Source organism: Torulaspora delbrueckii, chromosome 4, assembly GCF_000243375.1.
Source record: "Torulaspora delbrueckii CBS 1146 chromosome 4, complete genome".
NCBI lineage: Eukaryota > Fungi > Ascomycota > Saccharomycetes > Saccharomycetales > Saccharomycetaceae > Torulaspora > Torulaspora delbrueckii.
In genome coordinates this window covers 1143886-1171859 of record NC_016504.1, presented here as the reverse complement: position 1 = coordinate 1171859, position 27974 = coordinate 1143886, and the positions used below count along the sequence as shown (strand labels likewise).

The 27974-nt window shown below is 43.3% G+C and overlaps 16 protein-coding genes across 16 annotated transcripts; 9 read left to right on the top strand and 7 right to left on the bottom strand.

Moving 5' to 3' along the window:
- Positions 1 to 74: 74 nt before the first annotated feature.
- TDEL0D06520 (sugar porter family MFS transporter) lies at positions 75 to 1919 on the top strand (the record flags this gene model as incomplete). Its single annotated transcript, XM_003681399.1, has 1 exon — positions 75 to 1919. One exon carries the CDS (start codon positions 75 to 77, stop codon positions 1917 to 1919), a length of 1845 nt encoding a protein of 614 aa, XP_003681447.1.
- A 146-nt stretch (positions 1920 to 2065) lies between these two features.
- TDEL0D06510 (sugar porter family MFS transporter) lies at positions 2066 to 3724 on the bottom strand (the record flags this gene model as incomplete). The annotated part of the gene is made up of 1 exon (XM_003681398.1): positions 2066 to 3724. The coding sequence occupies one exon, from the start codon at positions 3722 to 3724 to the stop codon at positions 2066 to 2068; it is 1659 nt and encodes a 552-aa protein (XP_003681446.1).
- A 444-nt stretch (positions 3725 to 4168) lies between these two features.
- On the bottom strand, positions 4169 to 5797 carry FLR1 (Flr1p; the record flags this gene model as incomplete). The annotated part of the gene is made up of 1 exon (XM_003681397.1): positions 4169 to 5797. The coding sequence occupies one exon, from the start codon at positions 5795 to 5797 to the stop codon at positions 4169 to 4171; it is 1629 nt and encodes a 542-aa protein (XP_003681445.1).
- A 1224-nt stretch (positions 5798 to 7021) lies between these two features.
- Positions 7022 to 8485, top strand: HXK2 (hexokinase 2; the record flags this gene model as incomplete). The annotated part of the gene is made up of 1 exon (XM_003681396.1): positions 7022 to 8485. The coding sequence occupies one exon, from the start codon at positions 7022 to 7024 to the stop codon at positions 8483 to 8485; it is 1464 nt and encodes a 487-aa protein (XP_003681444.1).
- A 155-nt stretch (positions 8486 to 8640) lies between these two features.
- On the bottom strand, positions 8641 to 9435 carry RPN12 (proteasome regulatory particle lid subunit RPN12; the record flags this gene model as incomplete). The annotated part of the gene is made up of 1 exon (XM_003681395.1): positions 8641 to 9435. One exon carries the CDS (start codon positions 9433 to 9435, stop codon positions 8641 to 8643), a length of 795 nt encoding a protein of 264 aa, XP_003681443.1.
- Positions 9436 to 9612: 177 nt separating this feature from the next.
- On the bottom strand, positions 9613 to 11391 carry RTG2 (Rtg2p; the record flags this gene model as incomplete). Its single annotated transcript, XM_003681394.1, has 1 exon — positions 9613 to 11391. One exon carries the CDS (start codon positions 11389 to 11391, stop codon positions 9613 to 9615), a length of 1779 nt encoding a protein of 592 aa, XP_003681442.1.
- Positions 11392 to 11630: 239 nt separating this feature from the next.
- On the bottom strand, positions 11631 to 15178 carry HFM1 (DNA helicase; the record flags this gene model as incomplete). The annotated part of the gene is made up of 2 exons (XM_003681393.1): positions 11631 to 15040; positions 15136 to 15178. 2 exons carry the CDS (start codon positions 15176 to 15178, stop codon positions 11631 to 11633), a joined length of 3453 nt encoding a protein of 1150 aa, XP_003681441.1.
- A 221-nt stretch (positions 15179 to 15399) lies between these two features.
- Positions 15400 to 16209, top strand: RMR1 (Rmr1p; the record flags this gene model as incomplete). The annotated part of the gene is made up of 1 exon (XM_003681392.1): positions 15400 to 16209. One exon carries the CDS (start codon positions 15400 to 15402, stop codon positions 16207 to 16209), a length of 810 nt encoding a protein of 269 aa, XP_003681440.1.
- Positions 16210 to 16467: 258 nt separating this feature from the next.
- Positions 16468 to 18528, top strand: ZIP2 (Zip2p; the record flags this gene model as incomplete). Its single annotated transcript, XM_003681391.1, has 1 exon — positions 16468 to 18528. The coding sequence occupies one exon, from the start codon at positions 16468 to 16470 to the stop codon at positions 18526 to 18528; it is 2061 nt and encodes a 686-aa protein (XP_003681439.1).
- A 177-nt stretch (positions 18529 to 18705) lies between these two features.
- Positions 18706 to 20316, top strand: RET2 (coatomer subunit delta; the record flags this gene model as incomplete). The annotated part of the gene is made up of 1 exon (XM_003681390.1): positions 18706 to 20316. The coding sequence occupies one exon, from the start codon at positions 18706 to 18708 to the stop codon at positions 20314 to 20316; it is 1611 nt and encodes a 536-aa protein (XP_003681438.1).
- Positions 20317 to 20559: 243 nt separating this feature from the next.
- Positions 20560 to 21357, top strand: PRE4 (proteasome core particle subunit beta 7; the record flags this gene model as incomplete). Its single annotated transcript, XM_003681389.1, has 1 exon — positions 20560 to 21357. One exon carries the CDS (start codon positions 20560 to 20562, stop codon positions 21355 to 21357), a length of 798 nt encoding a protein of 265 aa, XP_003681437.1.
- Positions 21358 to 21600: 243 nt separating this feature from the next.
- PDE1 (3',5'-cyclic-nucleotide phosphodiesterase PDE1) lies at positions 21601 to 22683 on the top strand (the record flags this gene model as incomplete). The annotated part of the gene is made up of 1 exon (XM_003681388.1): positions 21601 to 22683. One exon carries the CDS (start codon positions 21601 to 21603, stop codon positions 22681 to 22683), a length of 1083 nt encoding a protein of 360 aa, XP_003681436.1.
- A 43-nt stretch (positions 22684 to 22726) lies between these two features.
- Positions 22727 to 23131, bottom strand: KGD4 (alpha-ketoglutarate dehydrogenase subunit KGD4; the record flags this gene model as incomplete). The annotated part of the gene is made up of 1 exon (XM_003681387.1): positions 22727 to 23131. One exon carries the CDS (start codon positions 23129 to 23131, stop codon positions 22727 to 22729), a length of 405 nt encoding a protein of 134 aa, XP_003681435.1.
- Positions 23132 to 23731: 600 nt separating this feature from the next.
- On the top strand, positions 23732 to 24256 carry BRR6 (Brr6p; the record flags this gene model as incomplete). The annotated part of the gene is made up of 1 exon (XM_003681386.1): positions 23732 to 24256. The coding sequence occupies one exon, from the start codon at positions 23732 to 23734 to the stop codon at positions 24254 to 24256; it is 525 nt and encodes a 174-aa protein (XP_003681434.1).
- A 24-nt stretch (positions 24257 to 24280) lies between these two features.
- On the bottom strand, positions 24281 to 25417 carry RAI1 (decapping nuclease; the record flags this gene model as incomplete). The annotated part of the gene is made up of 1 exon (XM_003681385.1): positions 24281 to 25417. The coding sequence occupies one exon, from the start codon at positions 25415 to 25417 to the stop codon at positions 24281 to 24283; it is 1137 nt and encodes a 378-aa protein (XP_003681433.1).
- A 405-nt stretch (positions 25418 to 25822) lies between these two features.
- Positions 25823 to 27943, top strand: GUS1 (glutamate--tRNA ligase GUS1; the record flags this gene model as incomplete). The annotated part of the gene is made up of 1 exon (XM_003681384.1): positions 25823 to 27943. The coding sequence occupies one exon, from the start codon at positions 25823 to 25825 to the stop codon at positions 27941 to 27943; it is 2121 nt and encodes a 706-aa protein (XP_003681432.1).
- Between the last annotated feature and the right edge of the window lie 31 nt (positions 27944 to 27974).

Sequence of the window (27974 nt, the reverse complement as noted above, 5' to 3'; positions counted from 1 at the left end):
ATAAACTAGGAAGTTTACCCATCTTGGTTTAGCGGTCTCCTTTGGTTGAAAGAGTTCATCAATAGTTTAGTAAAATGAAGAACCTAGCAAAAATAGTCAATCGTAAGAATAGGAAGGCTCAGATAGAGCCGGAGATTGTTCGCGCTGGAGCTTCAACGACTGTAAGTTTGAATAAGGATGATTTTGAGATGGAAGATGTTGAGAAGAAGAAACAGAATGGTGCTCTAGAACTTGATCATTTAGAATTCACTTCTGATGTTGCTCAATTAAATGATCAACCTGATGAAAATCAACATGCAATTAATGTGATTAACGCTGCTGATGATGCTAATGAGGCTGATGATGAAGAAAAAAGCATGAGTTTGATGCAGGCTTTAAAAAAATATCCAAAGGCTGCAGCTTGGTCTGTGTTGGTTTCCACTACTTTGGTTATGGAAGGTTACGATACCGCATTACTAAATGCTCTTTTTGCTTTACCTGTATTTCAAAGAAAGTTTGGTTCTATCAGTAAGGCCGGTGAGTACGAAATCTCCTCGCAATGGCAGATCGGTTTGAACATGTGCATCTATGTTGGTGAAATAATAGGTTTGCAATTAACTGGTTTCTTGGTTTTCGGTAATCGTTACACGATGATTGGCGCATTGGGGCTATTAACCGCTTATATTTTTATCGTGTATTACTGTCAAATTTTGGCCATGATAGCTGTTGGTCAAATTTTATCAGCTATGCCATGGGGTTGTTTCCAAAGTTTGGCAGTCACTTATGCTTCTGAAGTTTGTCCCTTGGCATTGAGATACTATGTAACCACCTATTCCAATGTGTGCTGGCTTTTTGGTCAGATTTTCTCCGCAGGTATTATGAAAAATTCTCAATCAAACTTGGCAGATTCGGAGCTGGGTTATAAATTGCCTTTCGCTTTGCAATGGATTTGGCCAGCTCCTTTGGTCTTGGGGATTTTCTTGGCTCCCGAGTCACCTTGGTATTTGATCAGAAAGGATAGGTTCGCCGAAGCAAAGAAATCTTTAAACAGAATCTTAAGTGGTAGTGGTCCAGAGAAGGAGATTCAGGTGGATTTGAAGATGGAACAAATTAGATTGACTATCGAAAAGGAAAGAAAGGCCAAGCAGAAACAGGGTACATTTTGGGATCTTTTCAAAGGTGTTGATGGTAGAAGAACTAGAATTACATGTTTAACCTGGGTGGCTCAAAATTCAAGTGGTTCTGTGCTATTGGGTACTCAACTTATTTCTTCGAGAGAGCTGGTATGGATACTTCCAATCGCCTTCACTTTCTCCATTATCTCATACTTGCTCGGTCTTGTTGGTACCGCACTTTCTTGGATAATCTCAGGACGTTTAGGTAGGCGGCAGATCTTGGCTGGTGGCCTATTCTTCCAAATGCTCGTCCTACTCGTCATTGGGGGTCTAGGTTTCTCTGATAGTCCAGGTGCCAGTAACGGTGCTGGTGGTTTGTTATTAGCTCTGTCTTTCTTCTCCAATGTTGGAATCGGTTCAGTGTGTTACTGTATCGTCGCTGAAATGCCATCCGCTGAACTAAGAACCCAAACGATTGTGCTTGCGCGTAACAGTTATAATTTGATGGCTGTCGTAAATGCTATCCTAACGCCTTACATGTTAAACACGGGAGACTGGAATTGGGGTGCCAAGACAGGTCTATATTGGGGTGGTATGACAGCTCTGACCTTAGCATGGGTTATAATTGATCTGCCTGAGACTGCTGGGAGAACTTTTAGTGAAATTAATGAGCTTTTCGCTAGAGGAGTTCCTGCTAGAAAATTCAAATCTACGATTGTCGATCCTTTCGGAAAAGGAAGAATCGCTGACGACATACAAGACGATGATAAAGAAGCTGAAGTTACAAGTGTATTCCGCCAAGATAATGGAAGTATTTGCACTTGACTTGCCAGATTTTTAATGATAAGGTTTATTTTATGATCCTAATCAGAAGTTTCCACTAATATTTTAATGTTTAGTGAATATATTGTTTATTTAAAAGTGTGAAATGATATATACTTATGAGAGTTATAATAATAGTTGATTAACTTTTACCTGCCAGAGGAACGACTCGCATTTTCGATAAAGACTTCTTCGCACTTCTTTTTTGGATAATCATCTACATCGCCGTTAGTCGAACCAGAAATAATGTCCTTATCACTAACACGTTTGAGTTCTTCACTGACAGTAGTATGAGCTCTACGGGCAGGAGTACCTTTCTTGAATAACTTGTCGATCTCTTCCAATGGAATACCCTTAGTTTCTGGAACAAAGAAATAAACGAAAGGAATGGATAGTAGGGCGATACTTGCAAAGAAGAAGAAAATACCGTAGTGCATAGTGTTTACCATGTTAGTGGTGAGACGAGTCATAATAAAGATTGGGACCCATGAGACGGCGGCGTTGAGACTCTGAGTAAAGACTCTAATATTCTGCTCGTAAACTTCTGCAGCCCAAACGAATGGACCTCCAGACCATGCCATTATGAAAGAGCATGTCCATAGATACATCATTGCAATGGCCGCCTTTCCACCTTGACCAGCATCCGCGCCAGGTCTGGTGGGATCAGCTACCTTTAAATAAGCACCGATGTACCAGAAGAAGATTGTACAGAAGGAGGACGAAACCAAAAATGCAATACGTCTACCAAAACAATCCACTATTAGGAAGACGTAAATGAATGTGCAAATGAATTTACAGACACCAAACAAACCCGAGGAAAATAGACTGGCGTTTGTACCCTTGACACCTAGACTCTTGAAAAGTTGCACACTGTAATAGTTCAATGCCTGAATACCCATAAAATTTTGAAACAAGAAGAGACAACAAGTGATTCCCAATCTCTTAAAATATTTGGTGTTGTTAACAAACACTTCCTTTGCTGGATCAAAAATCCCATTCCCAACCGTTCTATTTTGCATTTCGATAGATTCTTTAATAGAGTTAATTTCCCACTCCATGTACTCATCGTCAACAGTCAAATTCCTCAACCAAGTCAAGTTCTTGACAGCTTCTGCATCACGGCCAACTTGGAATAACCAACGAGGCGATTCTACCATGATAAAAGAAGCCGCAAAGAACATCGCAGCTGGGATCACTTGTACCCCCATAGGGATCAACCACTGCCTGTTACCAGCAGGCACATGTTCTACCACACCATAATTGATCCAAAACCCAACGAGATCTCCAACTCTCCATCCCAGCTCGTACAATGCAACGATTTGACCACGAATAGGCGAAGGTGACACTTCACTCAAATAAACAACTGTTAAATTTGTTGATGCACCGACTGTGAATCCAGTGAGCACACGCCCAATGTAAATTGGTGCCAAACTTCCCGTAATGGCAGCCATCATCACTGCGGCCCCGATAGCACCAATGGCAGAAACCACAATTAAACCTACTCTACGTCCCCAATAATGCGCCAAAGGATAACCAAATAATGCTCCAAAGAAAGCTGCTGCGTGGAAAACTGATATCACATTGGCAGAAGTATTATCAGCTTCTGTAGTTCCCGTTTCAATATTGAAATTGGGTAAAAAGTGTGGATTAGACACACATCCTCCAATAAACCCACTGTCATAACCGATAAGAACGGAAGCCGTCGATGCCAGCACCGCGGTTGCATAGATCCTCCAATTATAGATCTGAGGTGGTGTCGGCCTCTCTTCCACCTTGGCAAATATATTTTTCATCTTTATGCCTTTCATAATGGCTATTATTCCTGTAATTTTTCACTGATGGTATAACTTCAAAGATCACAACCGCTCAACAAGAGGCAGATTCCTGGCCATTAAGTAGTTAATATGTAGCCTTACACTCCCTTGCTTGATTAATACAAGCTCTTGAGAGCTTGATGACGATCATCGGCTGTTCGGAGGCCCTTGTGTGGTACGGAGATATAGCAGGACTTAAGTAGTCACTTGCCCCGCTCTGGGCGGAGTTAGTGCCCCGCCTTGCACGGAGATAGAAGTGAAAAATAGACGTCATGCCCCGCATTCAACTCTCCAGTATAAGCTTTCTGGTAATGTCGGTAAGGATTGTTGAGATGCTGATCAACCAACTGGCTGAACGGCTGATCAAGAGATTACGAGGGCGGAGTTTAGAAGCAATTAGTGCAATTAAAGGTTATATGTCTATCAACGTATCGTAACTCAACCGGTGAACTTGGACTTGCTACGTAGGTAAGGTCCGTACTTGTATAGTAGGAAGGGGATTGCCGCGAGGGCGATCGAGAAGAAACCTAGTATCGAGGAGCCCCATGCGACTGGGTAGCCGTCGATGGCCAAATTATCGTACATGGCTTTACCGAATAAGGGGAACGCACAAGCGAACCCTGCACGGCACACACCATTTCCTGCAAACACAGAGGCCAGATACTTGGGGTACGAGATGGCAAGGTAGGCGAAGGAAGCCTGGAATAGGTTGAATAATCCGATCACGAAAAAGAGTTCGGCTATGATGGGTAAAATCCAGTGCACTCCAGCTGCCCAACCAAAGAGGAATAGTGAGAGGGGCAAACACAAACATGTGGCCATGGCAAGTATCATGAAAGTTTCCGGAGTGAATTTGTCGTTCTTAGCTTTCTTAGCTACCACTTTCATCAGGAATACTATACAGATGGCATACGCGATAACACAACCAACGCAGAATCCCATAAAGGCTAGACCAATTTCGATTAGGGTGAAATGATAAATTCCACCAAACACAATGGGGAAAGCTTCGAAAAAGAGGTAAAATGTCCCGTAACACAGCGCGATGTAGATATCGATAGCAGCTACGATTGGTTCCTTCACAATGATCTCAAAAGGTCTGTAAAGTGCAATCACCATGATTTCCTTGAGACTCAATCTGTCCTCGCTCTTTGCCTTCGCAGTATAGTACCTGTCATCTCCGGTTATTCTTCTGAGTCTAATGGCACGACGATACAAGATAGAATCTTCGCTTGTTTCTGGGAAGAAGAATACCAGCACGATCAGAGTAGCAGAGGCTAACCACATGAGCAGCCAGAAGATCCAACGCCAGTCCTTCGCGTCAACCATTGCCGCACCGAGTAAAGGTCCAACTACTGGAGCGGAAACTGCACCAACCGACCACAAACCGATAAACAAAGGAACGTAATCGGGAGGAACGATATCACCCACAGTGGCACCGCCAGTAGCCAATGAAGGAGAACATAGGATACCTGTGATAAACCGTAGAATCACCAATCCGGCAATATTTTTTACCAAAGCCGTACCGATCTGCAACATTGCAAACAAAAAGAATGTAATAATGTACAAAGGTTGACGACCAATCTTGGCAAATTCAGACAATGGCGAGAAGAAGATGGGACCCAAACCATAACCAAGCACATACATCGATAAGTTCAAAGTGCCGACCACGTGACCAACATTGAATTCTTGTTGGATCTGCTCTTGCCCTGGAGTGTAAATCGATGATCCCATATAAGTTACAGACGTCAGCAACATCACTTGGATTATAACAGCTGTTCGTTTCCCCGTAGACCAATTGTGAGGATGTTCTGGATCATCTGGACCAGAAAATTCAACTAAAAAAGGATCCTTTTCCTGTGAAACCTCTTTCTCAGCACTTTGCGACTCAGAACTATCACTAGCAGCACCATTCGTCACTGAGGGTACTTGTTTTAATGCTTCCAAATCCGTAGAGACTGCGCTACTCTGTCCTGGCACCACGGCGCCCATATCCTTGAATGTGCTAGTCCATCTGAAATATTCCAGCACATCGACGAAAAAAGTGTTCCTATAGCTATCTGTGTACATCCTGCCACACCCTTTAAAGACTTATTGAATTGCAGTCCATTGTTGAAACCCAGGTGCCCTTTTTATAGTGTTGCGACCTTGTGTTTGATTCAAGGTACCCCGAGAACCATTTGACTCTAGCTTACAAAGCAGGCCAAGTTGCGTTTAAGATCCATCAAAAAAAAAAATTGGCTTGGCTTCTAACAAATCCATGCTTATTTCCAGTTTACTGTAAGCGACCTGCGACCTTCCAGAAATCCTGTTAACTATGGTAAACCGTCAACGGTTCTAAGACGCATAGTGAAAGAAGCGCTTACGAATCGGTCACCTCGCACGAATAGCTCTCAGTCGTTAATAGCTTAAACCACTATGACCAGTCAATTTTCCGTTTTACAACCGTCATTTGTAATCTTCAACGCTCCTAGCTCTCATCAGTTTAAATCTTGATTTAATCATCGAGAATTGTCAGTTGATCAACCTGCCGAGAAATTTTTCACCCTCGAAGTATTAAATATTTTACTATTTAAATTTCTTGGCCTTTTTTTTTCTTCCCTTGCAGCGAACGCTCAAGGCTTGATCTTTATGGATGTTCTCCCGCTTGTGAAGTGTACACTAAATCCCCAGATTAAAATCGTGCGAGCTGGGGTATAAAAATCTTTCGACAAAATAAAAATCACCCTACGTCCACGTCTTTCCCCCACTGCTCCACTGCTCCTCCACATCTTACCACCTCGATCGATGGCCCCACGTACTAGAAATGCTTCGTTTCCCCGTGGGGGACAAGTCTTTCAAGATCTTTCTGCTTGGCCGGAACAACGTTAATCCGACGGAAAAAAAAACAACGCGTGCCCCTCGGTTTGCCCCTGGACGTGCCTTCATATAGCCCCTGGAAAAACTACGTGTACTGATAGCTCTGGGAGATTTTCCGGTTTCACCCCGCACCTGTCACGCTGGTTTTTCCGATCGTACCACTAGTTTTTCCCAACTTCCACAAATTTTTCTTCAATAGGGGGAAAATTACAGGAAGCTGCGGAAGAAAGTGGAATGTCGTGTCGATGAAAAAAAATCAGCACGATTTTTCACTTCACGAAAATACGGCTATCATTCGTATATATTTATTCAACTAGTAGTTGATCTAGTTTTGTTTCAATTCTGGTTAATATTTATTTTGATTGTAGATTTTATTTCAGTAGGACAAGAAGTTGTTTGTTGACACTCTTACATTAAATATCGAATAAATTCAAAATGGTTCATTTAGGTCCAAAAAAACCACCTGCCAGAAAGGGTTCTATGGCTGATATTCCAAAGGATTTGATGGATCAAATCCACGGTTTGGAAGTCATTTTTGGTACTACTCCAGAAAAATTGAGAGCAGTTGTTAAGCACTTTATTGGTGAGTTGAACAAAGGTTTGAGTAAGAAGGGTGGTAACATTCCTATGATCCCAGGTTGGGTTATGGAATACCCAACCGGTACTGAGAAGGGTGATTATTTGGCCATTGATTTGGGTGGAACTAATTTGAGAGTTGTTTTGATTAGTTTGGGTGGTGACCGTACTTTTGACTCTACTCAATCCAAGTACAGATTACCAGATGCTATGAGAACCACTCAAAACCATGAGGAACTATGGGCTTTCATTGCTGATTGTTTGGAAGCTTTCATCATCGAACAATTCCCAGATGGTGTTAAAGGTAATTTGCCATTGGGTTTCACTTTCTCTTACCCATGTTCTCAAAGTAAGATTAACGAAGGTTTCTTGCAAAGATGGACCAAGGGTTTCGATATTCCAAACGTCGAAGGTCGTGATGTTGTGCCATTGTTGCAAAAACATTTGGAAGCTAAGAAATTGCCAATCAACGTTGTCGCTTTGATCAACGATACTACTGGTACTTTGGTCGCTTCTCTATATACTGATTCTGAGACCAAGATGGGTGTTATCTTCGGTACTGGTGTCAACGGTGCTTACTACGATGTCTGCAGTGGTATCGAAAAGTTGGAAGGTAAATTGCCAGCTGATATCACTCCAGATATGCCAATGGCTATTAACTGTGAATACGGTTCTTTCGATAACGAACACCAAGTCTTGCCAAGAACCAAGTACGATGTTATGGTCGATGAAGGTTCTCCAAGACCAGGTCAACAAGCTTTCGAAAAGATGTCTTCTGGTTACTACTTGGGTGAATTGCTACGTCTAGTCTTGGTTGACTTGCACTCTCAAGGTTTCATCTTCCAGGGTCAAGACTTGACCAAGTTGAACACTCCTTACATTATGGACACTTCTTACCCATCCAAGATCGAGGATGATCCATTTGAGAACTTGGAAGACACTGATGACTTGTTCAGCAAAGATTTGGGTATCAAGACTACTTCTCCTGAACGTAAGTTGATCAGACGTCTATGTGAGTTGATCGGTACTAGATCCGCCAGATTGTCTGTTTGTGGTATTGCTGCCATCTGTCAAAAGAGAGGTTATGAAACTGCTCACATTGCTGCTGATGGTTCCGTCTTCAACAAATACCCAGGTTTCAAAGAAAGAGCCGCTGAAGGTTTGAAAGATATCTACGGCTGGAAGAACGTTAAGCCAAGTGAATACCCAATCAAGATCGTGCCATCTGAAGATGGTTCTGGTGCTGGTGCCGCTATCATTGCCGCTCTAACCGAAAAGAGACTTGCTGCTGGTAAGTCTGTTGGTGTCCTTGAATCTAAATGATTTTGAAGCGGTAGGATATCAGTTACGTTTTAATGACCTTTTTTAAATGTTTATACACTTTTATGTTAATTGTAACAGTCAATTCGAATAGACCAATTTTTCGCCTGAGTTGTAACAGTTAAATCAAATAATTTTTTAACGAAATGTTTATATATCTAAACAATGGTTTCCAAGTTGATTGCATAATTCAAACTTTTCTCAATTAAAGAGGGCTTATCGACTTCCATCTCTGCGACATCTTCTTCCTGGAATATTACTGAACCGTGCTCTACTTTCCAACCTCTTTCCAATGCAAATTTTTCAGATTCCTTATCATTATTGAAGAACAATAAAGCGTTCACGCTTATCAAAGGTAGTCTTTCATATGCCATCTCTGTATTGCGTGCAATTTCTTCCCTGATCGCGTTCGTCAATGTTTCGGTAAAGACGTCAAACTCAGGTACTTTGCTACCAAACTCTAGCAAATCAAATGCCTTTCTATAGGAGCCTTCCATTAGGAGCTTTTCCACCTTTATTGGGTATGACAGTAACTCATCTTCCTCGAAATTTCCAATATTTCTGCTCAAGTATTCCAATTGTGAGTGAAATTTCGTTATCTCCCCCTTGGACAATAGCACTAAAAGGTAGAGACTTATGAGCTTTGACTTGTTCTCAGATTCAGATAATTTGGGGTTGGAACAAAAGTAGTAGACTCTAGCTTGAACGAAGAAACTTTGGAAAGAGTCGAAATCTAGCAAATAAATACTCACTAAAGCGCCAATCTCCAGAAATTTCCTTGCTATAACTAGATCATTAATGTATGCCTCGCTCTGGCTCTGTAAATTGGGGATGAGTAAATTATTCTTGATTAATTCAACTTTAATCGGCGTCAACAATTTACTGCAACTTTCATAATCCTGTGAGCTAAATGCAGCACAAAGGCTCTTCATCATATCCAATAGAGAAACCATGACTGCTCAATTCCGGATAGATCTCGCTACTGCTCTAGTATAGGTGGCAAATCAATCTACCCTTTCATAGCATTTGAAGTTAATTAGGCATCACTATAAACGGAGTTGCTAAGTTATAAGCTTATAGTAGTCGAAGATATCTATCGAAATGCAAATACCACTTTGCTGATGGTTCCACTAATGCTCGTCGTAAAACTCTACACTGACCCTGACCTTCTCCGAGCTGCCACGGGATAATTTCCTGATTTTCTTCTGAAGAGTTATGATTCTGGAACGCACAGAGGCACTGGTCTTTAAGTCGTCCTTACCGATTCTAACCACAACATCAAACTCACGCCTTCCGCGACCGTTGACTGTTGGTGAGTTGTCACTTTGAGGAACCGTAAGTGCTTCATCTATCGTGAGGTTTTTGACGTCGTTTGCGGGCACATCTTTTTGCAGAATGTTGAAATTGAAAACACCATCTCTGATGTTCCCGCCAGGGTGGACACCACAAATAACGAACATGATGGTTCCGATGTACTTGGTCCACCATATTATCTTTCTTCTTTCGAACTTGTTGCCGTCTCGAAGCACGATATCTTCAAGCGATCTCATGTAGTCTTCTTCAACGTCCGGTAGTTCACCACCCCATCTATTGCATAAAGCAATCCCTATCAGAGCACGGGCCCTGTGGGATAAGCCGTGGCAACCGGCTATGATACCAGAAGTTGCGACATGCAGTGCAGCAGTTGGTTGGAGTTCCTTGGGGTATGAAGCGTGAACGAATGCAAGGTTACACAAGGCGGGAGCAATTCGTCTATAAGTGATGTCGCTGAACAGTTCCTCCGGCACAGCACTTTTAAGCAGTTCCAAGTACTTATCGGCTAGTAGCGGAGCGTACGGCCTTGTTGCTATGGTAAGAGGATCCTGCGCACGTATTTCCCTGGGAAGAATGGAGTAAAGAGTACCTTCCCTAACACCGCCCTCACTGAAATGAACTGTTTTGATCTGCGGAAGAGAGTCAAATGCTGCGCTCATCAAAAGACCTACCGCTGGAAGTTGAGAGGCTCTCCTATCGGAGACTTTAAAAATCTTTGAATCTTTAGAACCCGGTACTTTGGCTTTTAAAAACAAATAGTCACACATCGCCGAAAGCTCCTCGTATGAGCAGGAGAAACCATTGATAATCGTTTGAATGGGATAATCTTTCGATTGTGAGAGGAGCAAATGTCCCATACCTCTCAGACCACCACCAGTGGTAAACAAGTCAAAACCTCCCTTTTCCCTCGCCTCGTCTACCATATCCTGAGGAATGCCGATCTCTTCAATTGCTCCACTGTATGCTTTCTTGATCTCTAGGAATAGAGCTCTCTTATCTTCCAATTTTAACCTACGAGAAAGTGCACCAGCACCGTAAGGCAGTGAAACAGGAGTTGAAGATTGTCTTATCTCGCCATTGATACTTTTAATCCAAGAAATCTGTGTACTTCCACCTCCCATATCCATGTATAACCCACTGACGGTGTTGAAGGAGGAGATGACACCATAAGCACCGATCTTACCTTCATCTTGCCTGGTCAACAATTCCGCTTTCCAACCAGTTGAGTCATAGATTGCATCCACGAAAGTCTGGGAATTTAAAGCTTCTCTAGTAGCTTCCGTTGCTACTACCCTGACGCTAGACTCAGGAACACCGAAATCCTCACATATAAGCTTGAAACGTTTCATTGCTGAACAGATCTCTTTGATGGTATCGGAGGGTATTGGTGCCTTTTCTAATGAGTTTGCTGCATACTGGACTTCGAACAAAGACACACCGACTCTGTCCTTGAATACACACGGCATAATCCTAGCATGATGCTTCGCCTTGGAAGATATAGTGAATCTTATACCATTGGATCCGATATCCACCACACCGCATAAGTTTCGAGAGACTACCTCGGTTTCGGTATCACTGTCGGAAATCGCTGACATATTTATCTTCGAAAACAATCTCCTGTCAATAGCTGCCTTGATCTGTGAGAAAGGAATTGACCGGATAATACTGACAAACAGTTCTCCAAATCGTTAGTTGCTAGAAGTAAGATAACGCCAGTCTCTCTTACCTATTTAGCGACCTTCAATTCCCGCTGAAAATATCCGACGTCCAGAACGATGATGAATCGCATACTGCACACGATATACCATAAGCCGCAGTAGTCGAGCAGTTAAGATCAGCATAGTTCGACATCAGAGCCTAGAAATTCCAGGTCCACTTTCTGTACTTCATCAATTTGTGTTAGTATTCGAGGAGATGGTGAATGCCTAATATAGCCTGCAGCCACTGAAGCACAAGGCATGAGAGTATAGGTATTGGTAGTTGGTACATCTTCCCTGAGGGGATTATGGGGAAAGCTGCCGAATCGATCATCTCTGTCCAGATTTCTAACCGTTCTATTTGGTAGCTGAGATGCATTCGCATCCTTTGTATCTTTCGGGCCGGCAACGCTGTAATCCCAGCCTACTTCATGAGTAGGAAGCATATTGTGGTTCTCCGTTGACTTCTTGCCCCGCAGACAATCTCGTGGTATCCCTTCTTTGCAGCAAAGGTGCCTACACTTTGTTTTGTCTTTACAAGTGTGATAACACTCGAAATTGCCGTTGGATCGGACTCTTCGATTTGTTGCTAGGTTTTCAACAGTTGGTGTACGTTTACTACGAGGCTGCTTTGAGTTTTCATCCAGATATTGTAGTATACTGTCGTCAGACAATGGCGAATCCTCTAAGAAATCCTCGTCCAAAAGATCTATGGAAGAGCGTGCATTTCCATCAGTGTTGATCGGCGGCGCGTGGAAGTGGCTGGGCAACAGTTTTTCAGCGTAAACCGTTGTTTTCTCACCGAGGCCTGCAACCTCTAGGCAATTGATTGTAAACTCGATTTCGTCATATCTTGAATTGATGAGAGCAATAACTCTGAAGGAGCGTGGTGAACTCAAATGTTTCAATGATATTCTCCTAAAATCCAGGAGTTCCCCAGTGGCTTTCAATACTTCCACGTCAACCGACAGGCTTTGACCGTGCCATATTGCGGACCTGTATTTTGCACTAATTTCGACCTTAAAAGTCACGTAAGCGTTCAATTGATCAACCCTGGAATCTTCCATCCTGCAATGCAGTTGCAGTTGCGGCAAGAGTTCCACATCTCTTCTTATCTTGGAGCCATTCCCCATCTTCAAGCCCAAATAACACTCAATCTGTTGATCTGAAAGATTACCGAACTCCTGTAGAGTATGAATATCCTTTTGTACAAGCTTGCGTACAGATATCAATCCGATGGATTTCAGCTGTCGAAGAACCATTGCGGAATCTTCCCAACAGGTCCCATTTACAGACCGAAGCAAAAATAGAGCATTCTTTAATGAGACACCATCTTTCTTCTCGACGAAAATATCCACTATGCATTTCAATATGCGAAAACAGTGCCTGAACACAAGCATTTTGTCTTGGGCCATGGATTGATGTAGAGCAAAAGCACCGTTATATGACGGAAATTCAAGGCCACCCAATTCATACTGAATAATGAGGGAGACCTTTTGATTTGCAGCAGTCACTGTTTGGCTCTGCTTTCCTTCAGTGCGATACGGATATTTCAACAGTGGAGAGTTATTGATCTCTTTATACAATCTTTTCTCCTTCTGTCTTAGACGTATATCTGCAAACTCTTTAGCATTTGTAAGAAGATGCAAAATACCTTCAACAGATAATCCGCTCTTGGCTGTCAGGAAAAGTTTCATGCTTTCAAATAGAACATAATGACGTGCCATTGCATCACCAAATGGCGTAGAAGCCAGTAAATGATTCTGTTCCTCGACAATACCATATTCAAGCAAAACGTTCAGAAGATTATTGGAAAAACGAAAAATTTGAGAATCCTGCTCGAATCCGTCCTTCACTAATCTGTTCACCTCAGAGTAGGCCATGGGATTCTTCTTGAAGCGCACGTAAAAAAAGGTATTCCGTAGCCATGTCACTGCACTTTGAGTGGAGAACACGGTAGACAGTGATATCTCGGCGGCTAAATGTTCGATTAGTTCCAAATGCAATGAGCTTTCGAGTAGATCAGTGCCATGCAACAATTTCTCATAAGATGATTTCATTGTTGAATCTGTTAGGATAACGGCACAGCCGTCCTTCTCAAATTGGGGACGCCCAGCCCTCCCGATCATTTGCATGATGTCTAACTGGGTATACTCCTGAGCAACTGACGCATTCCACATCCGAGTGCCTTTTATTATGACTAAGTAGGCTGGCAGATTGACCCCAACTGCTAGAGTGGATGTTGAACACAGCACTTTAATTGTACCATTCAAAAACCCCTGTTCCACACTTTCTCTGTCCCCCATCGAGAGACCAGCATGGTGAAACGCCACCCCGTTTTGAAAACAGTCTGTTAGAGCTTGGTCGCCAAAACGACATGTCTGTCCCTCCTTTCTGTCTTGTAGGAAGCTGTAACAGTTTTGAGCAACGTATTTTGCGGTCGATATAGTGGAAGCCCTGGTAGGACAAAAGATCAGCACGGGTCGGTGCTTGCTGTGTTTGCGGAAAATGTCAGGTAGTTTCAAGTTGTAAAGGGGATCGTGCTGAAATTCGTTTTTGTTGTTGAACGCAACTCCATAAACCCACCTCTCCAGCGAAACTTGCCTGTAAGAATCGTCGAAGGCAAGAACTTTTGCCACGCTACAACTTGCCTTTGACTTCAACCATTCTGCGATATCCTCAACGTTAGGGATAGTTGCACTCACTGCTATTATGCGAATGTTATCACATAACAAATTCATTCTTGTAAGGACCACTTCCAAGGTGGCACCACGCCTTTCCCTCAAGATGTGTACTTCATCGACAAGTACTAGTTTAATAAGTTCAAACATACGGCTATAGTCCTTCCATTTCCTTGTCAACAGATCCCACTTTTCCGGGGTTGTAATGATGATGTTGCACCTCTTGACTTTCTCAGTCTCTAAAAATGAGGTATCACTTGTCAACATCCCAACCGTGAGATTGAGGAAAGTCGGGCTCCAATTCTTGAACTTTTCACAACATAGTGACTTTGTTGGTGCAATGTACAGGATCTTGATATTTTCTGCCGATTGATTTAGATTCCTCATCAATCTCATAATAGCGAGCTCAAACAAGACAGTTTTACCTGATCCTGTCGGAGATGACACTACACAATTCTCATCGCTTTCGTAGATCGAAGGAAATGCCTCTGATTGCATTCGGTTGAAATGTCGAAAAGGAAACGAATTTTGAAACGAATCCGGAAGAACATCCACACCGAGGCAGCTCTCCTTGACTATCTTCTTTTTCACAACTCTCCGTCTCTTGGTATGATGCTGTAGTGAGGATTCGTCATCGCATACAAGACTGCTAAACTGCGTATCGTCTCGAGACACACACAAAGTATCGACAGCGCTATCTTTCGTCTGGGCTGAACTCGCATAACTACTAATTTTATCCACCTCATCCTCTTCATCCTCGTCATCTAAAATGCTATTATACGTGACATTGACTTTAAAAGCTGAGCGGCTATCTGAGTCCTTTTTCTGTATTGAACCTGAATGCAATAAGACATCTGTAAAGCATTCTTCGCGTTAGTAACAGCTTTGAGTTAGGATCAAACAGCTGTAAGGGTATCCCTGCGGCCTGGAAACTAACTTCCAACCTCATCTCTCGGCGTACCGTTCCTGGAGCGCTTATTTTCCCCCTTCCAAGGCCCAAACATAGCCTCTAGTTTGTTTGGCATCTTTGAAGTATTGTTTCACAGCTCTTAATAGTCTTTTCAGCTCTTATAGCAGTCTATTGAACCTGTTTTTGTTTGCCTGTTCGCCACCGACTAGTGTAGTGTAAACAAGGAGCCTCGCGTTACAAGTCCGTCCGCTTCAACTATTACATGAAAGAGAGTTTTGAAGAACTCAAATTACAAAGCAGCGCATTGAGGGCGATATGGATCGGGAGAATGAAGTCCAGGTGTCGCTTGTGGACGAGGACGAAGACCTGTTGGAATACGATGACTCCGTGGGTGGAAATGAGAGCGAGAGAACAGGTAGGGGTTCCGTTAACGATGCTGAATTAGGACTTGTATTGGACGATAGGGCCCGTGCAGCTGCTGAGATGCTACTAAAGAAGACACCGCCTTGCATATATGTGTCCTACGAGGATGATTCATTTCTGTTATTTGATTGTGGTGATGACGGCGAAGCCTCAATGCCTATTATATGCGACGACAACGTTGAATTACATGCTTCCTGCAATGGTTTATTTACCGCTGTGCGTAAGTTCTTGGAGAAGTACTATGGGTCTCTGCCGTTTCTGTCGAAGGAGTTGTTGTTCGACATTCCATGCCTTGATATAACACTGTGCGAGGACAACGCCTATAACAATCAGATTACATTCGAAGACATAACAACAATCTTTAGGATACTGAAGGAGAGATCAGAGGCTAACTCAGAGGCCAACGTTCCAGCACACATGGAGATCGAGATATCTGTGAGGCCTCGATTTGTTTCTAGGTATAATGCGTTGGTTGAGCTTACTCAGAGCACAGCTTCTCTAGGTAATATAAGGCCTTTTACAAATGACAAATCGCATCCTGTGGTTCTAGACGATAGCACTACCGTAGGCCTCGGTGGTAAGCCTGTTGTCATGAATATCGATGAAGAAGACGTGGAGGAAGCTAATGGGGAGCACAATCAGTCTCATCATGAAGGGGCGGAGGACGATTCGGACGAACTATTAGAGATAGTAGACGAATAGGAAGTGTAGAATGATAGTTATATCTAATTCCTAGCCATGGGCTAAGCGAACTATCATTTTCATGTGTAACTATAAGAAAATAATAATAAAGGCTATCGGCAAATGTACGACAACGTTTCGGTTTTATTGTTTAGTTTACCGCTCTGTCATTTGTATAAAACTTGACTCAACAAATAAAACAAAGCTAAAAACGACTTTACTGGAAGACTTAACCTTCATAGTTCGGAAGGTTGTACAAGCCACTCGACTGTGTCAATAATGATATTTGAATTATGGGAGGTAGTTTTTACTGAACGAGATTTAGCCGCCGATGAGGGCGGCTACGAAGGTGTTCGCCTTCGAACCAAGGAAAGCATTGTTCTAAAGAGGAAAAGCCAGCTTTTGTTGAAGCAGATATCAGCATCTAGGTCGTTGGACTGTTGCTTCGACCCTATAGTGTTTTCTTTAACGCATTTTTGGTTGGAGGTTATTCCATACACTTCAAAAGATACTAAACAGGAGCTTCCCAAATGGCCACAAGTTTCAGTGACACCTTTCCTAGAGTACAATCAGGAAGTTGCAAAAGAACGAATTAAGCTTGAAAGTCAAAGTTTAGAGACATTGAAATGGTTACAAGGATTAACGCCAATCAACCCCAAGTTTCCATGTATCGAGCGAATTAAAGACAATGGTTTGGAAGCGCTGATGTTAGACCTTTACTTAATATCCATGGAAAAGGTTCCAAGCGGTCCGCTGAAAGAGCTAACTGCAATGCCCAGTTTCTTACAGGAACGTTTTATGTCACTAACGAATGAAACTTTAGAAGAAAGAGCGGTATCACGGTGCGCAGGAAAGTATGATTTGGAGCGTTTCCCAATAGTGGGGCCGCTGTTGGAGGGCTACATTATCCATGCTCTAAGTTTCAAAGATAATGTCCGGCATGAGAAAACCGGGGAATTCGAAGAGTGGCCCATTCCCAGAGAAACACCTTGTGAACGAGTCTTCCAAGATCTGCAAGCAAAGCTTCTAGATCATGATTTCGATCCTTTAGATTTTTATAAGCTTAAAGTATCGAAGGTGAGTTCTGCTACACAACCGAAGAGGAATAAGTTCTCGCCGCACAAAGTCTGGAAGGTTTCCAAAGAGCAGATCAGAGAACTTGATTGGAATCCATTAAAGTGGATGACCAAAGAGGCCACTACTACACTACTTTCGAAAGATGTAATAGTAGCGAAGGAGTATCGGCCACATCACGTATCTTTAACGTTCCCAACCATGACATACAATTCAATTGATCTGATAGACACCGAAAACAAGACATTTGGTTCCTTGAAGATAGACAATTGGCAGATGCCAGCAAGTATGGTCGAGGGGCCTTCGACTGGAGAGATCACAATAGAAAAACAGTCATCGAGCTTCAGGGAAGAAAAGGACTCACAGGAAATTACCAAGATAAGCACATCTCTTCTGCCTCACGGTAGGTCATTTTTTGATGAGGAATTGAGATCGATGCTTGAGGTCAAAAAAAGAAGGCTGGCTGGCGGAAAGGAAAATCCCAAGCCTACTGCCCAGCCCACGAGCGTCAACATGTTACGAATACTCAACAAGGTATCGAACAACCGAGACACTCAAACTGAGAAAAACTTAATACCGGCTGAAAGCATTCCGACTGTCAACGTTCCACTTCCGACACCTTTCCAGGAGCTAAACCTCCATAACATCAAAAAGAGTGTTCTCGTTAATCTCAGTCGGCTGAAACACAATCACAGCCTAATAAGATATTTGACGCATGCAAATAATGAGATTAGCCTTATTGAACAGAAGCAGTCCCAACCGTACGATTTTGTTCTGAATCCGTCGACATGTATTATCAGGCTCCAGTTGGATACCTTCTTCCAGATGAAAGACAGCAATGACTTATACTATGAGCAGACTCTCACACACCTTTTAACTGAATTTAGAAAAGTCATAGTACTAGTAGAGTACCGCGATATGATGGAAACAGCTGATCGAGATGTATTTTGGAAAATCCGCCTATATCTTAACAGACCAGAGTTCGAAGTCCATTTAACATCCTCTAATGATGAAGCGATAGGAAATTGGATCTGTATGCTAGCCAGGAGGTATTCTGGTCAGTTCAGAGAGTTCAATGCCTCCAGCACTAGCGAAGAGTTCTTGCTAGCTCTCAACTTGAATAAATTTCAGGTTCAAACACTTCTTGAAAGGTACCACCTCTCAAGCTTCCTTCATATGATCTTGGACAATGACACTTCGCAGTTGGAAGACACGCTTTCACCATTACAGGTTCAGAGAATCAAGAGTATGATGCTTTTAGAGTGATGAAGAAGTATTCTTGAAACTTTAGACGTACTTCTATACGGTAACTGTTGAGAGTGACTTGGCGAGTACGAACAGCACGGTGGTTGACAAAACAACTGCTAATTGGAGCCATTACAAAGGCAATTGACCAGAGTGAATCGGTATTAACATCGTGAAAATTGGCTATTATCCAATAACATGGTTGTTCTAGCGGCTTCGATTACAACACGGACGGGGAAACCTTTGTTGTCGCGTCAATTCAGGGAGATCACTAAAGATCGTGTGCTGGAATTGTTGTCGAACTTCCAGAGTCTGGTTACCAACATTTCCTCCGACCATACTTTTGTGGAAGATGAGCACGTAAGATACGTGTATAGACCATTTGATGATTACTATATCATATTGATCACGAATCGTCAATCTAACATCATAATGGATCTTTCGACGCTAAATCTGTTCTCTCAGACTGTCAATTCCTATTTGAGTAGTTACGATGAGGCAGAGATTTTTGAGAATGCTTTCGAAATTCTCAGTTCATTCGACGAGATTGTGGTAATGGGATACAAAGAAAATCTATCGATCACCCAGGTCAACACGTACTTGTCGCTGGAATCGCATGAGGAGAGAATTCAAGAAATTATTGAGCGTAACAAAGAGTTTGAAGCCACTGAAGAGAGGAAACGTCGTGCCAAGGAAATCGCCCGCAGGGAACAGGAGAGGAAGATGGGTATTGCACCTTCTGAGTTTGGTGCTCCATCAAACAGGTTCATGGCAAGCAACGATCCTAACGTAACCAATGCATACAATAGCTACTATAGCCACGCTTCTCCTGCAGCTCAGCAATCATACTTACACTCACAGAAGGAAGTAGCAGTTGAGAGCTATGGCTCCAAACCGGTGGAAACTGCACAACGCCCGGTTGGCAGAGGTATGAAATTGACGGGCCAGTCCAAACGTAACATCGGCACGTCAGCTAGATCATCTACGGCAACCAGGGCTTCACAGCAAGAGCCAGAAGAAGAGAAACCCGCCAACAACGGTATTCTGATCTCGATCAAGGAAACCGTTAACGCTGAAATCACTCGCGATGGCGCAATCAGCTCTTCCGAACTCAAGGGTGTTCTGGAGCTACGAGTCAACGACCGCTCCCTAGCCCACGCTAAATTGACACTCGATGATAGTGTGGACGTCAAGGATAGATCATTACAGTTCAAGACACATCCAAACATCGACAAGGCAGAGTTTTTGAAATCCAAGACCATCGGCTTGAGGGATCAGGACAAGGCCTTCCCCTCTAACGACCAGAGTCTTGGTGTGCTCAGATGGCGTAAAGTTGGTGCCGCAGACGACAAAAGCCTCGTGCCACTCGAAATCTCTACCTGGGTATCTCCTTCTGAGGATAGCGAAGGTGTATTTGAAGTCACAGTAGAATATGAGACCAACGAAAACTGTAAGCAACCACTAGAGAACGTCCTATTCACAATTCCTGTGGTCACAGAAAATGTCTCGATCAACGCCGAAAATAACGAGCACAATGTTAACATCGTGACTGTCGATGGCGATGTCGGCGTCATCGTCAAGCTTGATTCCATCGCACCGGGCTCCTCCGGTGTCTTTGGACTAGTCATCGAAGCCGGCTACGAAGACGCCTTGTTCCCAATCAACATCGATTTCAAGAGTTCCGAGACCACTGGCAAGAGTTTAACCGGTGTAGCTGTCGCAGAAGTCACTAGCTCGCAGGAGGAGGATCAGAAACTGCCCTACGATGTGATCACTTCGCTCAAAAGCGAGGAATATATTATAGTCTAAGCAAAGCAATATCGACTAGCAAATAAGACTCCATCCACAACTGTGTAAACTACATACCTCTAAACTACTTTCACCATATAATTGATTTTATCATCGAATCTCGCGTTACCCTGTGAAATTTTCCCTAGCAGCCTTAAGCGGCTTGAAGCTACATGATGAACGATTCGCCACCCTTACTACTACTTAAAAGAGTGATAAGAGCACTCTTTTGGGTTACTATACTAGTCTGAAGAGTTTATTAAGATGAATCACGATCCATTCAACTGGGGGAGACCTTCGGATGAACATTATGGGGCTTATAACAATGCAATTGCGAATGCTCCAGCTTACCCAAAGATGAACACTCAACAGCCCATTGTTACCGGTACGTCTGTGATTTCAATGAAATATGATAATGGGGTTGTCATTGCTGCGGATAATTTGGGTTCTTACGGTTCACTTTTGCGTTTTACTGATATTGAGAGACTGATTCCTGTGGGTAAAAACACAGTGGTTGGTATATCGGGGGATATCTCTGATATGCAGCACATTGAACATTTGTTAGAGGAACTAGAGACTGAAAACAACTACGACAACTCATATGCAGACGATGAAGAAGCTCTGAGACCCAGCAACGTTTTTGAGTACTTGGCAGCTGTGATGTACCAGCGTAGATCGAAGATGAATCCACTATGGAACGCTCTGATCGTTGCAGGTGTTGAGGATAAGAAACCATTTTTGAGGTATGTGAATCTACTTGGAGTTACCTATTCTTCCCCAACACTGGCTACAGGGTTTGGTGCCCACCTAGCGATCCCTCTCTTGAGAAGAGTAATTGACCATGAATCCGACATCCAAAAGACCAATCTAGAGACTGCAGAGAAGACTGTCGTGGAGTGTATGAAAATTCTATATTACAGAGATGCACGTTCTTCGAGAAAATACTCGCTGGCGATCATCGACAATGACAAGGGAGTCATCTTCAAGAAGGGCAACGAAGTCGAGAATATGACTTGGGGCTTTGCAAAGGACATACGTGGTTACGGGACCCAAACTGTATAAGGTTGGTTTTTCTCCATAGCGTAGCTATAAATTCTATAAAGGAAAAATGCATCAAGAGATAGCCGAGAGATGTTGACATTAGAAAGCTAAAGAAGGTTTTTCGAGGTCCATTGAGCCCTCTAAGCTAATAATCTTGCTTGTAAGCGTAGAAATCTAGGTTTTCGATGAAAAATTACGGATTGAAAAGGTTGTCTTCGAACGCTCAAAATCTGGAGCTGCGAGGAAGACTCCGTTCATACATAGATGTTCAACTTTGAAGTGACCGTCTTGGGGGCCTCTGGCGGTCCAGATGCTGGTGATACCCAATGCTTTATGGTGAGGCCAAGTGGTTCGAGAGACCTCCGTTCGATATGTGTCGATGGGGGAGCAGGTGTGGGGCAGATAGCGCGAATACTGTCGCAAGCTAAAGACATGTCAAGGCCTCAACTAATAGAGAGTTTTTACTTCAACGATTTTGAACCGGCAGACCAGTTTTTCGATCCAAGAACTCCAGTGAAGCTAGGTTTTCCCACTGATCTAGTTGAGAACGTTTCATCAAACACCTGGAAAAGAGCCCTGCAGTTTTACAAGGGGATCAAGGAATACTATATTACACATGCTCACCTGGACCATATTGCAGCAATGGTTATGAACTCTCCGATGGCCTACGACGGAGAGTGTATCTCAGGTAAGAAATTGTGGGGTCTCCCGTTCACTATGGATGCGATCAAGAGACATGTCTTTAATGATCTGATATGGCCAGATCTGCTCGATGGGACTGCAAGCCGATTGAAACTTGACTCGTTGGCAGAACTACGGCTGCATAACTGCGAGACTTTCCCCCAGTGGGATATTATACCGCTAAAAGTTCACCATGGCTTTGGAGTGTCCGAACCTAGCAGTCGGATCTACAGCACAATCTACCTATTCATCGACAAGCACTCGGGAAGCGGTATTGTCATTTGCGGCGATCTTGAACAGGACCACGCATCGGATAAGCTACCATTATTGGAGGAAGCCTGGGACTATATCGCAAAGCATATATCCCATCGAAGGCTGAAAGGAATTATAATCGAGTGCTCAAGTTGGACAGCTACACAACAAACTGAACTATATGGCCACATGTCACCGACATACCTAGTGCCAGCCCTCAACAGACTTCAAAGACAGTATCAGGAACCAGATGCTTTGAGGGACCTCGAAGTCGTGATCACCCACGTCAAAAAGGCCATATCCGACAAGGATCCACGTCTGATAATCCTTAAAGAGCTACGAGACCAAGCACATGCCACACAGCTACATGTGCGGTTTTCAATTGCCATACAGGGCTATACTTTTCAATTTTAAGCCTTCATGAATATACATAATAATCTTCGCAACGTATTTATCATTAAACTGCACCTCCACCATTGATAGCTTCAGCTTCAATGTCACTAATAGGTTTAACCCTAAACCTTGTAGGCAATTCAAAGATGGAACCCACCTCATTATCCTTGAGAGGCCTATTCTGGAAGACATACCTCGAACTATTCTTATCTCCTGCACCAGTAGACTTTCCGCTGGCTGCTTTCTGTGGCTGAGAGCTACTCCCACGGTAATTTACCACTTCAAAAGGTTTCAACTTACTTAAGAACTCTCCAGCAGGCACACACCCCTGTGAACCGGGTTTCAATCCATCAGTCGCACATGGATGCCCCTTAGCAGCTCCCTCATGCTTCACAATCTGATGTTTCCCACCAACAAACTTGATCATCGGCGTATACGCCTTAGCTAGTCTCACAGCACTCTGACGCATTTCTGGAACTTGTTTCTCCGCAACTTTGGGTGCCTTGTTTAGCAATTTCGACACTGAAGTCGTTAATTTCTGGATGAAGCTCACTTTACAAACGCTTGAAACGTGGAAGGTGAACGTAAACTCCTACAACCCACTTTCAGAACTTGCCAAGTGTTGACCAAAAGAACTTGAAATAGTTGTTGAAGTTGCCCGAAGTTGTTACGACGTCGGAACCGAGCTTGTTGCGCGCTAAAGGTAGAAGCTTATTCGGCAAGAGAACCAAACAAGGTGAAATGGGATAAATGCTGGGAATGGGACTGTAGGGAGCTATTGAAGTGCTTGAGGTGAAGTTATACCAAATTCTAGTAAAAAGGGTACAAGCACGTGACTTTGGTGATAGTACGATAGGAGCCAACTAGAAGGTCTAACTAGAAGGTCGTTCTGGGTCCAGAACGTCTATGGGGGTGCTTATGAGTGGTCCTTGGATCGTTTGGAAGTGGTTAATGAACTAATGATGAGGGTCGTTTCTGGTGACTCTCAATCATAAGCTTTAATGACTACTAGTGAACAATTCCAAAGCGATGAGATGAGATCGAGAAGGACTGATGGAGATCTTTGGTGATGGTTGAGCTTATAGAGGACGATGAAAGGCGCCATGGGGGGAACAGGGTACTTGAGCCGGATGTTTTGGCTGGGTACGTGCAATTGGCATTCGACGCGACAGTTCTGGCACTGGTGATCGCTATGGTGGTCAAATTTGCGCTAGTGGTCCAAGATGATGTACGTTGTAAGGTTCAGGAACGCCTGGCTGCGAATTTGCGGTCAGTCGCAGATTGTAAGCGGTCATATGAGCTGAACGAGTGCTTGCCAGGCATGAGAGTGCCAGCACTAGAAGAATCTTGTGATAAATGGCTCCATTGTATGAATGAGGACGTTGAGCAATTGAAACATGGCAGTGGTTCCGGTGCTTTGTGGGCTAAAACAATGGGCGAGATATTGAACTCTTTTGTAGAGCCCATCAGCATCCGATCAGCGTTCCTTATGCTGTTTGTGGTCTGTGCAATCGTACTGGTGACTAACGTGGCGATTGGATCCTATAGAGTTTATTACTACAACGGTTCCCTGCGGCAGGCCTCCCAACAATAAAATTATAAATTGTATAGACTTCGCTCACTGCGGTAGAGACGTTCTCCACTGCTTGAAATCATTTGTAATTACTGCTTCCCCATTGACAATTGCATCGTATTCTTCATCTATTTCATCCATTTCGGTGAGCCGCAAATGATTGTTCTCATATACTAGCTTGTAAGGCTTAATATTTGCAACGTCGTCTCTTGGAATAGTGTTGAGCAACCATTCGACAAGCGTACCGTACCACTTTATAGCGTCCAAGCACGCTGTGCTCATCGCAGGGTTGTTGCTCTTTAAGATTATTGGAACTTCATCCGCGGCAAACTCCTCTACAGTCTTTAGAATACAGTTATCATCACGAAAACCATAGATAATCCTGGGGATTCCTACCAAAAAACATTGTAACCACGTCTTGAAAATCTTCTTTTCAAATTTGCGAGCATCCGCCTGAGTCGAAACCATGGCAGAGCACTTCAGTTCGGCATAGTGCTTCAAATTATCTTTACCTTCCTCCTTGAAATCGAATATACAATCAACTTCAGCGCCAAGAATCAACTTGCTGTTCCCAACACCCGTTCGCACCACAGTAATATATTCGTCTCCCGTATTGACTAATTTCTTAGGTCTCTTCTCCACAGTCTCCCTATCAACGTACGGTAGAGGTTGTGAAAGTGTAGCAACTGTCTCGAACTTGTATCCCGTGTACCAAGCGTTCCGGCTCTCAGTAGTCATCCTAAGTTCTTCGTCCTTAGATGCTACATCCCTAATAAAAATTTGTCCATCGAATGCAACGACTCGTAGATCAACTTTATTGAATTTCGGACTATCAAAAGCCGCCGAGATCAGCCTCCTAATGACCCCCCTGAATGTGATGATATCGGCTTTAGTTCTCTTCTGCTTCTTCTCTTCAACACTTTGAACTGTCGCCAGCAGACCTCGCAGCGTACCAGGGTCCTTAAACTCCTTCGCAGTATCCCTCATCTTAGCAACCCCAGCTGACAAATCCAGCCTGTTATCCAATTCTGCATCTGGCAGGTAATAGTAATTTAGGTTCGCATCATTACCAACCAAAAACTCTTCATTAGTTGTCCTAGAGTAATAACTCAACTCTTTTGGCTGCTTCAACGCAGTAGTTGTCCCTTTCTGCTTCACAAATAAGTTATACGTCTTACCCATGACCTATAAACCAGCAACTCAGTGAGATCTACCACTTCTGGACCCAGTTCTGCGGCTTTGAGTTGTACTGAATCGCTCTTCTTGGCAGATCATCGCTTAAAGATGGCCTTCGTAAGAAGAGATCATCTCAGTTTTAGATCTCTTCTGGACCTTTCAGCACCGTTCTAGACGTACGTACCTATTCTCCAGCGCCAATCAAGTGTTTGAACGGAGTTGGCCAGCTCTAACTGCCTCAATCGGTTCACAATTGACTGATTTATCAACACTTTCAACTTACTTCGCTTATTTACCCGAAAGTGATATTTTTCAAATTTTTCACTTTTAAGCTGAAAAGCGTTATCGAAATGGATTTACAGTTGAAAGCTGCTCGATAGAGGTCGCCAACCCTTCAATTGACTAATTGCGATGGCTAAACTAATTATTAACGGTAAGGCCCCAGTGGTTGCTTACGCGGAATTGATTGCTGCCCGTGTTGTGAACACAGTTAATCCAGAAAGTATCAATGTTGAATTTGTCGACGATAAGAAAGCTGCTCCAGCTGTCTTGGATGGTGAATCCGAGGGTGTTTTCATGAAAATTATCGAAGCTTTCCCAAAGATCTTCACCGAGGGAACCTCCGAAGAGATTGCCGCTTGGGTTAAAACTGCCTCTAGCGACTATGTTATCAAGAACTTCCAAAAACTATCTGGTTCTTTGGAAAAATTAGATGCTGTCCTGAACTTGAGAACTTACATTTTGGGTGGCTTGAAGTACTCTGCTGCTGATATTGCTTGTTGGGGTGCTTTGAGATCCAATGGTATGGTCGGTTCTATTATCAAGAACAAGGTCGATGTCAACGTTTCTCGTTGGTACACCTTATTGGAGACCGATCTTGCCTTTGGCGGTGCCCACGAGTTCTTGACAAAATCTATGCAGGACTTGAAGAAGGCTTCAAACGTTGGTAAGAAGAAAGAGGGTCACAAGGCTAACTTCGAAATTGATTTGCCAGATGCCAAGATCGGTGAAGTGGTCACCCGTTTTCCACCAGAGCCTTCTGGATACTTGCACATTGGTCATGCTAAAGCTGCCCTTTTGAACCAGTACTTTGCCAAAGAATACAAGGGTAAGTTGATCATCAGATTTGATGACACTAACCCTTCAAAAGAGAAGGAAGAGTTTCAGGACTCCATCATCGAAGATCTGAAGCTGCTAGGAATTGAGGGTGATAGACTAACTTTTTCTTCCGATTACTTCCAGGAAATGTATGATTTATGTGTTAAGATGATCAAGGAAGGTAAAGCTTATTGTGATGACACCGTTACCGAAAAGATGAGAGAAGAACGTATGGATGGTATTGCCTCTGCAAGAAGAGACCGCCCTGTTGAAGAAAACTTGAGAATTTTCACCAAAGAAATGAAGAACGGTACTGAGGAAGGTTTGAAGAACTGTGTTCGTGCGAAGATTGACTATCAGGCAGCCAACAAGACCCTAAGAGATCCAGTCATTTACAGATGTAACTTGACTCCTCATCACCGTACTGGAACCACTAAGACATACCCAACTTACGACTTCTGTGTTCCTGTCGTCGATGCTATCGAGGGTGTTACTCACGCTCTGCGTACAATTGAATACAGAGACCGTAATGCTCAATACGACTGGATGCTAAATGCGATGAATTTGAGAAAGGTCCATATCTGGGATTTCGCTCGTGTTAACTTCGTCAGAACCTTGCTATCCAAGAGAAAGTTGCAATGGATGGTGGACAAGAACTTGGTCTCAAACTGGGACGATCCAAGATTCCCAACCGTCAGAGGTGTCAGAAGAAGAGGTATGACTGTCGAAGGTTTGAGAAACTTTGTTCTGTCTCAAGGTCCTTCTAGAAATGTTATCAACCTAGAGTGGAACTTGATCTGGGCTTTCAACAAAAAGGTCATTGACCCTGTTGCTCCAAGACTCACCGCAGTCGTTAACCCAGTCAAGCTACATTTAGACGGTGAAGATGCCCCACAATCTCCAAAGACTGAGATGAAGCCTAAGCACAAGAAGAATCCAGATGTCGGTGAGAAGAAGGTCATCTTTTACAAGGATGTCGTCATTGACAAGGATGATGCCGACGTACTCGAAGATAACGAGGAAGTGACTTTGATGGACTGGGGTAACGTCATCATCACCAAGAAGAACGCTGACGGATCATTGGAAGGTAAATTGAACTTGGACGGTGACTTCAAGAAAACTAAGCACAAGTTGACTTGGTTGGCCGACACCGAGGATGTCGCACCAGTCGATCTTGTCGATTTCGACCACCTCATCAGTAAGGATAAATTGGAAGAGGATGAAAGCTTTGAGGATTTCTTGACACCTGAGACTGAATTTCACACTTCTGCCATCGCTGATCTAAACGTTAAAGATCTAAAGGTCGGCGATATCATTCAATTTGAGAGAAAGGGTTACTACCGTTTGGACGCCCTAGCCAAGGACGGTAAGCCATATGTCTTCTTCACCATCCCAGATGGTAAGTCTGTTAACAGATACGGTGCCAAGAAATGAGCAGCGCAAAGTAATTACATATAACAATTAA